Below are 13,389 nucleotides of genomic sequence, written 5' to 3' on the forward strand. Positions count from 1 at the left end.
GGGGTTACACTTGTTTTTTATGTAAATACAGGAAACAAACTGAATGACAGGCTGAAGATGTTCAGAAGGGTGTTTTATTTAACGTTATAAATCGTATTACATTATGCCACTGGACGCAGCAATTACAGTAAGTTGTGCTAGTGGTTGTGAAGTTATATTTAGTAAGATACAATTCGTATAGGTAGGTTGGTAGACTGGAAGTTTAACCTCTCCTGTTAAAATCTCTCCTAGTAAATATGAAAACAGTTAACATACGACTGTATTTCAATTAAACATTTTCCCTTATTTGTATAACAAGGACCTTTTGCAATGATGCCAGTGTAGGTGGGCTCTACACACATTAATGTGGAGATTACCTAGATTGGGTTTTCGCATATTACGTAGGGTCTTCAGCAGTGGTGCAGATGAGGACATGGGCAAGAAAGGTGCATTTTTCTACGCGGTGAGGAAAGGCTTTCAACCCGGTGTTTACAGCACTTGGTGAGTTATCCTCTATATACTTTCTGGAGAATTAACCTTTGTGGTATCCCAACCTTACAAAAGACCCCTGCCTAAATTTGCAGGGACGAATGCAAGAGTCAGGTGGACAAGTTCCCATATGCAAGCTACAAGAAGTTTGCCTTGGAAAAAGATGCCTGGGAGTTTGTGAGAAGTCAATCAACGAAATGTTCATCAACTACAGAAGGTATACAACGGTCATATAAAAGTCTCAGTAGTAGATCGTCTGCCTAAACCTCTTCTGAAGCCATGCCATGTGGAATTGAACTAAGCCCTCAACAAATCTTTGCTTGTTGTGAAAAAGTGTTGTGATAGGCCTACTGCCTTTTAAAATGTTAACCCAATGCTGTTTTTACAACATCACTGTCAAAAACATTTCATTATTTGAAGAGTTTATTTGCAAAACGGTGTAGGCCTATCCACCTTTTTTGACTTTTGAATTTTATTATTGAAAATGACTGTTCAGAGGTCTTGCCATTAAAATATTTTGAGAACATACTTTTTCAACCTAAATAAAATGCAGTGCGGTTGCAATGCAATGGAACGCTCAGTACGGTACAAAAATGTACACACATGTCCCCACATTCTATAAAAAGGAGATGCACCGTTTTGCAAATAAACTCTTCATTTGCACTCATGTAAATAGCGGCAGAGCCCAGCAGCGTGGACATTGAACTACCAAAGAGGGCTCCGAGCTATGAGGCCAATCAGGCAGCTGTGCTGAGAGGCTTCAAGAGGCTCAAAGAGAAGGGAGTGAGCGATGAGGAAGAGGCACTGGAGGACGAAGTGGACGGACATGCTTCCAAAAGGATGAAGCCTTCAGAAGACAAGCCCCCAGAAGACAAGCCGCCAAACGATGGCAGCAAAACACCTGCCGAACAGAGTAACTTCACCTACATGGGTATGGCACAATGAAGCAGTACTATGGCACAAGCTCAGTCTCATTCTGCCATGTCTTGTTTGAGAAATGACATGGCATATTACAGTTTATTACTTTTCCATTTAATTTCCCATAGAATCTTGTGATGTACATAGTCCATTTGCAGCAGTGTTTCGTTGATGTGGAGTTGGAGCTTATTTTCCTCTTTTGCTTATTTCTGTGTACCGGCAATTGATTCTGTGTGTTTTTGCAGGGGATGCAGTTGTAGTGTACACGGACGGCTGTTGTGAAGGAAATGGGAAGACTGGAGCTCGTGCTGGAATTGGGGTGTACTGGGGTCCCAATCATCCTTTGTGAGTGCTCATCACGCATAAGTTGCTATATGTTTTTTTTACCCAAAGTCTCTGTGTTGTGTTTCTACAGTAAGGACACATTCAACTCGGCCCATCCACATAGTAGCTACAACAACATGAATCTTACTATCATTTTGAAATTCCAAGTTTACAACTTGCTTTGAGACCAAAAGTATCATTCATTTGTTGTGTGCTGCTGTGACATTGGAGCTGTTTTGTTTTCATGAAATATTTGTTTTAAATTGCAGGAATGTTGCTGAGAAGCTGCATGGAAGGCAGACCAACCAGAGAGCTGAAATAGTGGTTTGTTTGTTTTTTTATTTTGTTGTCCTGTTTGTGCATTAATTCACACCTTGCATGTCATTAGCTTAGCTTAGGTCAGCAGTGTACCTATTAGAGATGCCCCCCCTCCAGCGTCCTCCTGTAAATCCTCATAGACATTTGTGTAATGTGAAGTGTATTTGTGACAGACTTTTACACCTTTCCCATAACCCTTTCCACCCAGCACAGATTCATACTAAATGAACAAGCCACCGTATAGGTATTGCATTTTGATTAGTTGAATACTACATGACACTGCTCGAAAAGTGAGACTGCAGCAAGTTCTTTTTCTAAGTGTGTCCTACCCATAGGCAGCGGAGGCATTCTGACTCATTCCTGTTAAGGGAATTGATTAACTAGAAAGTGTTATCTAGTGCTTCTTTAAGAGGATCATACCATAAACCACACAGGCTCACCACTGTTGCTATAATTGTGAAGAGTATCGTATTTTAATGTAACGTTTCAATATAACACAGACAGACATCCGTTTTGATTATGAATACATTGTGAAATTCCGAGAGAGCCAACAAACTAACCAAGAGGCAGCTATTGTGACGGCCTTGCAGAGTCAGCAACCTCTTGGGCACTGAGCCATCTTGAGGGAAAGAAATTGTATAGCAAGTGAGACCATGGCAGGCTCCCACTTGTAGTTACAAGTCACTGGGCAGTCGCTAAAACGAGATGTGGACATGAATATTAAACATGAATTCTGTATATTTTAAGTGCCAAGAAACTGCAGAGTCTGCAACAACATGTAGATACTGTATATTCTTTATTTTGTTTTCCGCAGGCTGCCTGTAAAGCTCTGGAGCAGGCTAAAGAAATGAAGATCAAGAAGCTAGTGCTCTACACTGACAGCAAGTTCACCATCAACGGTACGATACCCCCCACGAGTGCTTTTAACTTTGCTTGTGCTTTTTCCTCACTGTGCCAGTTAAAGTGCAGATGTTAACCGTGCAATGCCCTGTCTGAAGCATCATGGAAAAGATTCTCTAGATGCATTCAGTGATCTAGAAATGATCACTAAATAAAACAAATCATTTTTCATTTGGCCCATTTCCAACACGCTTGTTAGTAAAAGCTACAAACAATGAAGTATTGCTCGCTGATCTGACGAGAGAAAAGACGCACCTTTTCCCATGCACCATTTTTAGTAGAGAAAGTGCGCTCAACTCCGAAAAGTTTCTTACAAGGTCTTTGGGTGCGAGCAAACAGCAAAGTTCATGTATGGTAAAAAAGCCGCACTCCCGGATCAGTTTCTTGCAGTTTTAATACTGGGTTAGCATGGCAGACAGACAGACGTTTCGGCCTAAGCCTAAGTAAAGACGCTGAAGAAGGCTTAGGCCGAAACGTCTGTCTGCCATGCTAACCCAGTATTAAAACTGCAAGAAACTGATCTGGGAGTGCGTTTTTTTCCCCATGCACCATCCCTTACGCTGTGAGCAATTAAACTACAAGTCTAATTGACATTGTGCAGGATTTTTGTCTACTACTTTTGAAGCATCGCATACATCCAACGCACACATTCAATTTGAGGTGTGTGAAAGCATTTCTATGGTTAGTGGACAAGGATATTGTTTTGTCATGTACACAGATGCTGCGTGATGAAGTGGAATACGCAATGACATTGCTGCTTGACAGCCTATACGGAGAGGAGAGAGTCAAGTGCGTAGAATGCAATTTTGGCACTATTAGTGACTGTGTCTGTGATTTATATCCCCTAGGGGTGAACAGTTGGGTGAGTAAATGGAAGGTCAATGGCTGGAGACTGAAGGGCGGTGGCACAGTCATCAACAAGGAAGACTTCCAGCGTCTGGATGCATTGAACCAGGAGGTGGAAGTGGTTTGGGTAGGTGTCCTGACAGAGGTTTCTCTAAGGTGCAATATATTTTTTAGGTCTGTTTATCTTACTCTACTGGTTTCTTATCTACAGGTTTCCAGTTTGTAAACAGTTACTGTCTGTGTGCGCAACTGTCACTTGAAAATGCATTCACTTCACTTGGTTGCACTCACCCCCTCCTCACATCGTGAATGTTTGTAAACGGGAAACCTATCTATACTATCTATACTAGTCTCGAAGAGATTTGAAAGTCGATGATAATCAGGCTAGTGATGACATGCATACATACCCTCATGTGTTGCAGCAGCATTATACATAAACAGATGTGTTGACATGCATACATTCATAAGTTGAAGCAGTATCATGCATACAGATGTGGTGACGTTGTTCCATATTCATGTGATGTAACAGTGAGGCTAAACCTTGTAGTGCTTCACACAGCTTGTACCAGTTCCTTCTACAGTACTTCACACATGAATTGGTTCAAGTTGATGATTGGCTAGTTTTTTCATAATTCCTAAGCAGCAGTTAGGTTGCTTTTGCCGTTGTGCTTCACTAAAAAAAGACTTGCATATTTATTAAACTCCCATTTCTTCATCCTTCAGCAACACATCCCGGGTCACGCAGGCTTTGCGGGAAACGAGGAGGCTGACAGACTATCGAGACTGGGGGCTGCCAAATCTCAGGACTAGCCCATGTTTTAAGACCCTACTACACCACCTTCCCCTTACGCACACCCACCTTCCCATGTTTCAGATGTGCACCTTGGTCTAAAGAAAGAGGGTAATTGGGGCAGGAATGTGTTATTGATGACTTGGTTTTGCGCCGTTCCCAAATTTCAGTGCCAATTCCGTTCCAAAGGGATCTGAGGGCTGTACTTAGTGGTGAGGTCTGTATCAGAGTACATGGTAAAGCGACTAGAAGAGGTGCATGACTTATTCCCCATAGGTGAACCATGACAAAGGATGATTCTATTAGAAAGTTCACGTTTACTCTGAATGTACCTAGTCAGGCTTAGCCATTGCCTTCTGGTCTGTGGATGGGATTCAGTTTACTGCTTGTTTTAAAGCAGACAGGATGGATTGTTGGACAAAGTGACAAAAGGAGATGCTAGTTTGTGTCGGCTGTATTCATATCAAGCATATTCTGGGGTGACAGTGCTTTGCTGTGGCTCTAACAGGCAATACCGCCTTTGGTGTATTGCAAGTCTGTGTTTTTATATGTAATCCAAAAGCTGCTTTTAAGTTTGTTTTTCCATGTTTATGTCCTAGAATTAAATGAACATTACATGTAAAATGTTGAGGTTTTTGACTGTTAATAAAGCTCTTATTTGGTGACATGGTAATGCTTATCTTTAATGATGCATGGATGAAGCAAGAAGGTGATCCTACATAAAGTCTACGTAAGACTTACTTCATGGGTTCAGGACTGACACAAAAAAGGGCATCAATCCCCTGATCTTCGCTGAAAACACAAAAGCATACTTATACTGCTAAGTGTTCATTCGGTATGTCTCTAAACAGATCAGATGATTAATGTAGGAATGCAGTTTTTATTTATAAATAAATACAGAATATAAATGTTCCAGAGTTAGCTGAAATGAATATTCTACATCTGGTCAGGCCCATACTAATCTTTAATTCTAGATGCACCGAAATTCTCCAAATACTCTAATTAATGTAACCAAAATTGTTGCTTCCCCGGCAATCTGATCAATTAGAAAATCTGCACATGGTTTCCCCACTCAGTAGACCAGTGTTTCCCAAATGTTTTGTCTTGCGTACCCCCTAAGCCTCTTAGTTGTGCCATGAGTACCCCCTAATTCATTTTCTATATCATTTTCTCTGTCCTGATGTGACTGCTCCATACATTTGTTATAATAATAACACTTTTCCAAGTACCCCCTGCAGTGTGCTCGCGTACCCCTAGTGGTACACGTACCCCTGGTTGGGAAACACTGGAGTAGACTCTAGAGTGGACCCACCTGTAATTTATCTGCACTATCCTGAACAAACACTAGATGGTGTAGTATGACACGTTTCTGTGTAAAGGACCAGTACAGACTGAGGGCTCTTCCTGAAAGGCGTTTTCCTGTAAAGCCGGATAAATCAATGTTATCTCTGCTGAAACCAAGGTGGGGTGTCCTTGCTCTCCGCTTCACCACAATAGTGTACCATAGACTTAACAGAAACATGGACTGAGCTCACGTTTCAAAGGCTTCCATAACTGTCTTTCTTTAGTGATGTTCACTGTATCAATGACTAAAACAATGCTGTAAAATGAAATTGAGCTGTATCAAACAACAAAAGTGAGGAGTAAAACCAACAGTCCCAGAACCCCAGCGGGTATATACTACAAAGCTGGTTCAGCAGTAAACTAAGTTACGTTAATCTTCAGGTTGAGGTAAATCATCTAATAGAAGAGCCTGGAGTCCTCATTTTCTTAACTAGACGATGCCTCCAGGTATATCTATTAGCAGGTTTACCATCTCATGTAGGTTAACTAAGCCTGGTTTATCACTTCACCATGTTTTTAGTATACCTCCTGGAGGCCTATACTAAGCTGGTTCAGGCGTAAACCAGGTTAAATTACGAGGTAACTCATCTAGTAGAAGAGCCTAGAGTCCTCATTTTGTTAAGAAAGTGTCAAAAGTGCCAAACGTTTAATGAGCACCTTGACTGCATTCCAATATGCTACCTTGCGTCCTCCACTTGTGCTTGTGGCCTCGCCCCGCCTTCTGGCCCCACCTCCGTGGAGAAAACAATAAAGTTTCCCCGCTGTCAGCCTAGCCAAAACAATTTTTGGGGGACTATTCTTCATTCACCATCCAGTTTGCAAATGAGAAAATGACTTTACAATTGGGCTTTTGCGAGATATTAAAATGAAATGCTGGTGTCAGTGATGTCATCATGACATATACTTCCTGGTACGAGGCCACGAGCACAAGTGGAGGATGCAAGGTTGCATATTGGAATGCACCCCTTGACTTCATCGGCCCACCTTCTGGACGACCAACCATGCGCTCCTTAATCACACAGTCATGCACTCATTACCTACCATGTCTCCCTCTTCTCACAGGGTGCGTCGTGTATTCAGGTTTTAGCCATCACTGGGGTCCCTTGCACCAGCATCAACTTCACCTTGTGATCAGTGATGCAGTTCACAGAGTAGGTTGCCTATACCTTTGAAGGCCTTGTGGTAAGCCATCCCACTTCTGACACCAACTGTAGAAAAGAGCAAGAGAATAATTACCTGACCCCGCCCAGCCTCAGTGTCTATGGCTTTATCTCAAAGTCAAGGATCCTTCGCCTTGAACGGACGTCCAAATGCCCAGTGATTGGATACTCCGCGGAGTTCACCAAAGAGTATCCAATCACTGGGCGTTTCACGTCCTACCAAGGCAAGGATCCTTGAATTTGAGATACAGCCTATGTGTGGTGATGATCTCATAACATTGGTCTTTATTTCTTTTCTGCTAAATAGCATCAAAGTGTAACATACTATCCCTTAAATTGCAGAGGAAAGCAAATCTGTGTGTGCATGCATTGTAGTATAAGGGACTGTAGTTCCCTGTGGAGGCAGAAGCCATATCCTGGGAGCAGCAGATAGCAGCACGCACGCTAATCACATGCTCCAGATGAAAGGGATGAGACGCTAGCTAGCTACGGCATCGTTACGGCAACAGCTGCTTCAGCCGCCCCGCTCCGCTCAGAAGTGTCAGCAGCTGACGCCAGTGTGTCAGATCGCGAGGGAGGCAGCGGTGGGAGTTCTTCTCTAATGAGTCCAACAGACACACACAGACTGAGAGAGAGAGAGAGGGAATGAAAGAATGAGAAATAGAGAACGGGAGAGACAAAGCCCTTTGTGTGTTCGGCAAGATCAATCGCAAGAAACCCAGGCTAGAGAAGTCACCCTAATCAGCCAATCAGACGCCCTGATGGTGCAAAAGCATTGTCGTCTCAGCGTCTTGTCTCGTCTCGGTGACAGCTGTCTCTAAAGCCGGGGCATTGTCGACTGCCTGCTGCCATCAGAACTCGGCGGCCGCTTTGATGTGTGAAGCGCGTCACACTGATTGGGTTTTGTCTGCTATTGCCGGAAAAATATCGTGAAAAGCGGTTTGTTTGTTGGCTGCATGTGCATTTTGTCATGTCTGTTGTGTACTTCTGACGAGCCAGCCAGCCAGCCAGATGTGTTTGTTTGAACACATGGTGGTGTACAAGAAGAGATGAGTTAAGGAGCAAAGGAGGAAGAGGAACAGAGGAGGATGGAGATGATAGGGTAAGGTTATAGTGGAGAGTCAGGAGACAATGGGTTAACAACATTGATGAAACAGGACCAGGCAGGTAAGGCTACACAGGTACACATGTGAACACCAGTGTCAGCCCATGAGTAAAAAGTGTGGAGGCTTATCGTGGCTTTAGTCAGCCCAAAAACATCCTTCTATTGAAATGAGAGGAACTGATTAATAGAAGAAAGGGTAATAAATAGGCCTACGCGTGAAATCCACCACAAAATGACATGATTGGACTTACTTGGTTAGATGTTGATATCATACTTTGGCTTCTTATCAGTTGTATCCTTTGATTTTAACTTCTTCACTTTAATTGCCAATTTGATCTACAACGTACAGTATATTGCCAGCCTCATCATGCATCAAGCAGCTTCTTGTAATCCTTCTCCATAGTGGCCTTCCATGGACATGTTTTTTTTGTTGCTGGTCCATCATATGTTACGTTGCTGGGGGTGGGGTCAAAGGTCATGCCGAGACACTTCCTGGAACCAGAATCCCAAAGGGTGCGTTCCAATATGCGACCTTGCATCCTCCACTTGCGCCTGTGGCCTCCTACCAGGAAGTAATACGTCATGATGACATCACTGACAACAGCATTATATTTCAATATCTCGCAAATGCTCAATTGTTAAGTCATTTTCTCATTTTCAAACAGGATGGTAAATGAAGAATAGTCCCCCAAAAATTGTTTAGGCTAGGCTGACAGCGGAGAAACTTAATTGTTTTCTCCATGGAGGCGGGGTATCAGCAAAACAAGGTCACATATTGGAATGCACTCAAAGAGCACTACATAAGTGGCCTACTTTACTACAGTACTATGTCCTGCAGTGCTCTGTGGCAGGCTCTGTGTCAAAGGGCCCTCTTCACATGACGTCAGGCAGCTTTGAATGTACTTTTCAGTTCAACCAGAACTTTTCAGTAGCCTTTAGCCGCTTATATGGTAAATGCATACTGTACCTGCTTCGCTTCAAAAAACGTCACGATGAATAAGGATAATTATACCTATGGCAGAACCCTATAATTTCACACAACACTGAAAAACCTTACATTCTGTCAGCTAAGTTCCTGTGACATACACGTAAGCTGATGAATGACAAAATTCTCTCTCTCTCTCTCTCTCTCTATCTCTCTCTCTCTCTCTCTCTCTCTCTCTCTCTCTCTCTCTCTCTCTCTCTCTCTCTCTCTCTCTCAGAAACTTTGTTCTGTCTCACTTTTGCTGAATTTTCCAGTTAGTCTGTACGATATCTATCTCCTTGCACTCCTTCTTCACAGTTCTCTCTCTCTCTCTCTCTCTCTCTCTCTCTCTCTCTCTCTCTCTCTCTCTCTCTCTCTCTCTCTCTCTCTGCATGTGCCCTGTCTGCCACCGCGGCCCGCAGGTGCCAAAGGTGTAGTGAGCAGGAGCCCCTGTAATCCCATGAGTATTAGCAGCAGAAGCAGCAGCCATCATTGTGTCCTTCTGCCAGGCTTCCCGCTCAAGGTGAACCAGGGTATAGGAGCTCACTCGCTTGCTCTGCCGTCTAGACTCTAGACAGACACAGACTCCTTGTAGAACTATCTACTGTGTGCAGACAGTAGAGCGGCGGACTTCAGAGTTACTCCCCATGAAAAGCCCAAAGCCCCGTTTGATTAACTGGCCAAAACGGTCTTTCATAAGCATTTCACTTTAAGTTGGAGTTGTTAAAAAGTTTTTCTGGTCAACTTTGAAAAATCGTTTCATCAAGTACATTTCAACCGCAGAAATAAAAGAATAATTACTTATTTTATTTTCTTCTGCAAGAACAACGTAGGGTTTTTTTTATTTAGTCGCCTGTTGGTGTTTTTCAGGTCTGTGCATGTTAGTTCAGTGTTTGCTTCGGTTTCTTTGTGTGTAATAATAGACGTTCTGCTACAGTGTGTTGCTCAGCAGCTATTTTTAAAGATGGAGTAGGAGTTGGTTCGTAGTTATACTCGCGTCACCCTGGTGGACTTTTAATCATTGTTTAAGTGTCAGCAGCTGTCATTCACACTCTGCCATCTATATCAGATATACCTATACCATGGCAGATCAAAGACAAGAAAATACAGGGGGATAAAATAACCAATTGTGATATAGGATGATATAGGATGAAGTACTGCCTCACAATCTCACAATACACACTAAGGCTAAGCATACACACACACACACACACACACACACACACACACACACACACACACACACACACACACACACACACACACACACACACACACACACACACACACACACACACACACACACACACACTCAATTATGCATGCACACATGTGCATAAACACACACTCACACACACTCACAAACAGGGAGGACAAAGGGCTCAGTTATCCCGCTACCTCAGCCTCTTACAATACAACCTCTTATGAACGTATGTTCATTAAAGTCACTTATTTTTCCTTTTTTTTGCTGTGTTGTGCTGTTATCTTAAACTTCATGCGTCTTGCTTCTCTTTAATGACGGTTTGCCATTGTTCTCTCATTCACTTCCTCTTTCTTCCTGGCCCAAATAATAATTCCTCCTCTTCTGCATGCTTGGTATGCAGGCAGTGCCACTTTATTTAAAGGTGGCTGCGCGTGGGTGTGCATGTGTGTGCGTGCGCATGCGGGTGTGTTGTGTGAGTATAGTATGTGAGTGTGTACTGGTTCCAGTGTGTGTGATAAAGAGTCTGCGCGTGTGTGTGTGTGTGTACTGTATGTGTGCAACTGATCGTGTGTGTGCGTGTGTGTGCGTGTGCGTGTGTGTGTGTGTGTGTGTGTGTGTATGCGCACACAGGTGCAGCAGTCAGGAGGTCGTTTGTCCTCAGACAATTCATCACACAGCCCATAGAGCTCACAGCTCCTCTGTCACCTTGACAACGCAGCCCAGAGCAACATGCCCAGCTTAGAAACTCACTATTGATCTGCAGCCAACTCTCTCTCTCTCTCTCTCTCTCTCTCTCTCTCTCTCTCTCTCTCTCTCTCTCTCTCTCTCTCTCTCTCTCTCTCACTCTCTCTCTCACTTGCTTCCCTCTTGGTCTTTCTCTTTTTCACTCTTTTTCTTACCACTCTTCTCTCTCTCTCTCTCTCTCTCTCTCTCTCTCTCTAGCACGTGCACACACGCCACACTTTTTGACTCTTGCTGCTAATACACTTTCTCTCACTCTCACACTCTTGTCTCCCTCTTTGTCTTTCTCTTTTTCACTCTTTTTCTTACCACTCTTCTCTCTATCTCTCTCTCTCTCTCTCTCTCTCTCTCTCTCTCTCTCTCTCTCTCTCTCTCTCTCTCTCTCTCTCTCTCTCTCTCTCTCTCTCTCTCTCTCTCTCTCTCTCTCACATGCACACCACACTTTTTGACTCTTGCTGCTAATACACTTTCTCTCACTCTCTCACACTTGCTTCCCTCTTTGTCTTTCTCTTTTTCACTCTTTTTCTTACCTCTCCCCCCCCCTCTCTCTTTTCACTTTCTTTCCCAATGTACTGTATATGTATGAAAAGGTGGCAAGGATGAGGGCAGAGCATGCATACACATTACTGTCCACCACACACACACACACACACACACACACACACACACACACACACACACACACACACACACACACACACACACACACACACACACACACACACACACACACACACACACACACACACACACACACACAGAATCAACTGTAACTCCAAGCCATATAAATCATACACATGTAATTGCAGTGAAATGCACAGTATGTCGTGTGCGTGCGTGCATGTGCGCGTACCATAAACACAGATGAGCATGTACTCCACACACATGCTTCTGACGAAACACACACACACACACACACACACACACACACACACACACACACACACACACACACACACACACACACACACACACACACACACACACACACACACACAGAGTCAGCTGCTTGGGCCTTATGTGTCCCGTGTGATTGAGTTCATGGATCTTTATTAAATGTTAATCAGCCTCCTACAGGCTAAGCCCACGTGTTTCGCACACTCTTGGCTAGCACATCTATTTTTTGGACACACACACACACACGCACGCACGCACGCACACACACACACACACACACACACACACACACACACACACACACACACACACACACACACACACACACACACACACACACACACACACGAGCATCTTCACACCAACAATGCACAGAGTAGAAACAGACACAGCTGGAATCATAGAGATGCACTTGGATATCCATACAAACTGACACGCTTCAAAATGTATATACATTAAAACTCCTCGTGACAATTACACTTGGCAATAAAAGCCTGCTGTATTTTCTAACATGCATCGTGGAATTTTACATGTGCAGAAACATCAGCCATCTCAAAAATGACTTTCTGATGTTGGTGATGTTGGTCTATCCTTCCTTGCCATGCCATGGACACAGCTGTGGAACAGCACTAGTGTAGAGTTATAATACAGCTCCTGTCCAAAGAAATCTGAATATCATGAAAAAGTTGATTTATTTCCATAAATTGCATCAATAATGTCACACTTTCGTCGATTATAGATTGATGGCCGACATTTTAAATTATGCCAAACATGTATTTGTTTGTTCTTAGGCCTACATATTTTGGGTTCATTTTCTTCAGGGAAAAAAGAAAGAAATTCAGGTCACATCAAATCCGTTGAATTTTGGTACTTTCTACATTACTTGTGAATGTTCAGTACCTGGTTTGTAATCTCTTTGCCTTAATCACATGATGTGTTTAACATTAAACCAAATCTACTAATGAACTACTAATGAACCAACATTAACCAAAGCGTGGCATTGAAATCTTCAGGGTATGAAGAAGAGGGAAGTGTGGGTCACCAGATTGAAAAAGAAAAAACGGTGGACAGCAAAGCATCAAGGTTATCTGGGCTTCCATAACTCCCATGCAATGCCACTGCCATTGAGTTCAATGTTAAAACACATCATGGCAGTGATTAAGGCAAAGACATTCCTAAGTATGCCTCGGACAGGAAATGTATATTTCTGTGAGAATGACCCAACTATGTTCATTGCTTTGATCTTTTTCATGTTGTGTGATCTATACAGTAAATAAGAGGTTGACATTTTGGTGGGACTTATTTTCGTGATGTTTGAAGTTTGAACTGAAAAATCTATGGAGAGTACCATATAAATACACTCACAACCACTACAAACTAGATTCACTGAAATGGTAGTCACACCCCTCA

General features: G+C 43.0%; 1 protein-coding gene across 2 annotated transcripts; it reads left to right on the top strand.

Annotated features, from left to right (window-relative positions):
- Positions 1 to 10: 10 nt before the first annotated feature.
- rnaseh1 (ribonuclease H1) lies at positions 11 to 5,229 on the top strand. Of its 2 annotated transcripts, XM_063223478.1 has the most exons (9): positions 11 to 127; positions 385 to 480; positions 564 to 685; positions 1,145 to 1,399; positions 1,632 to 1,731; positions 1,980 to 2,034; positions 2,843 to 2,927; positions 3,777 to 3,901; positions 4,498 to 5,229. In XM_063223478.1, the coding sequence occupies exons 2-9, from the start codon at positions 413 to 415 to the stop codon at positions 4,582 to 4,584; spliced, it is 897 nt and encodes a 298-aa protein (XP_063079548.1). In that variant the 5' UTR covers positions 11 to 127; positions 385 to 412; the 3' UTR covers positions 4,585 to 5,229. The 2 variants fall into 2 exon arrangements, with proteins under 2 accessions (XP_063079548.1, XP_063079547.1); XM_063223477.1 differs by having other exon boundaries at positions 14 to 480.
- The last annotated feature ends 8,160 nt before the right edge of the window (positions 5,230 to 13,389 follow it).

The sequence above is a fragment of the Engraulis encrasicolus genome, chromosome 18 (assembly GCF_034702125.1).
Source record: "Engraulis encrasicolus isolate BLACKSEA-1 chromosome 18, IST_EnEncr_1.0, whole genome shotgun sequence".
NCBI classification, from domain to species: domain Eukaryota; kingdom Metazoa; phylum Chordata; class Actinopteri; order Clupeiformes; family Engraulidae; genus Engraulis; species Engraulis encrasicolus.

Bases quoted from the DNA above. Each gene is read 5' to 3' on its own strand.
- rnaseh1 (XM_063223477.1), top strand. From the start codon at position 344: ATGTGGAGATTACCTAGATTGGGTTTTCGCATATTACGTAGGGTCTTC. The intron at 686-1,144 runs GTATACAACGGT...TCATGTAAATAG, and splicing joins ATGTTCATCAACTACAGAAG to CGGCAGAGCCCAGCAGCGTG. The intron at 1,400-1,631 runs GTATGGCACAAT...GTGTTTTTGCAG, and splicing joins GAGTAACTTCACCTACATGG to GGGATGCAGTTGTAGTGTAC.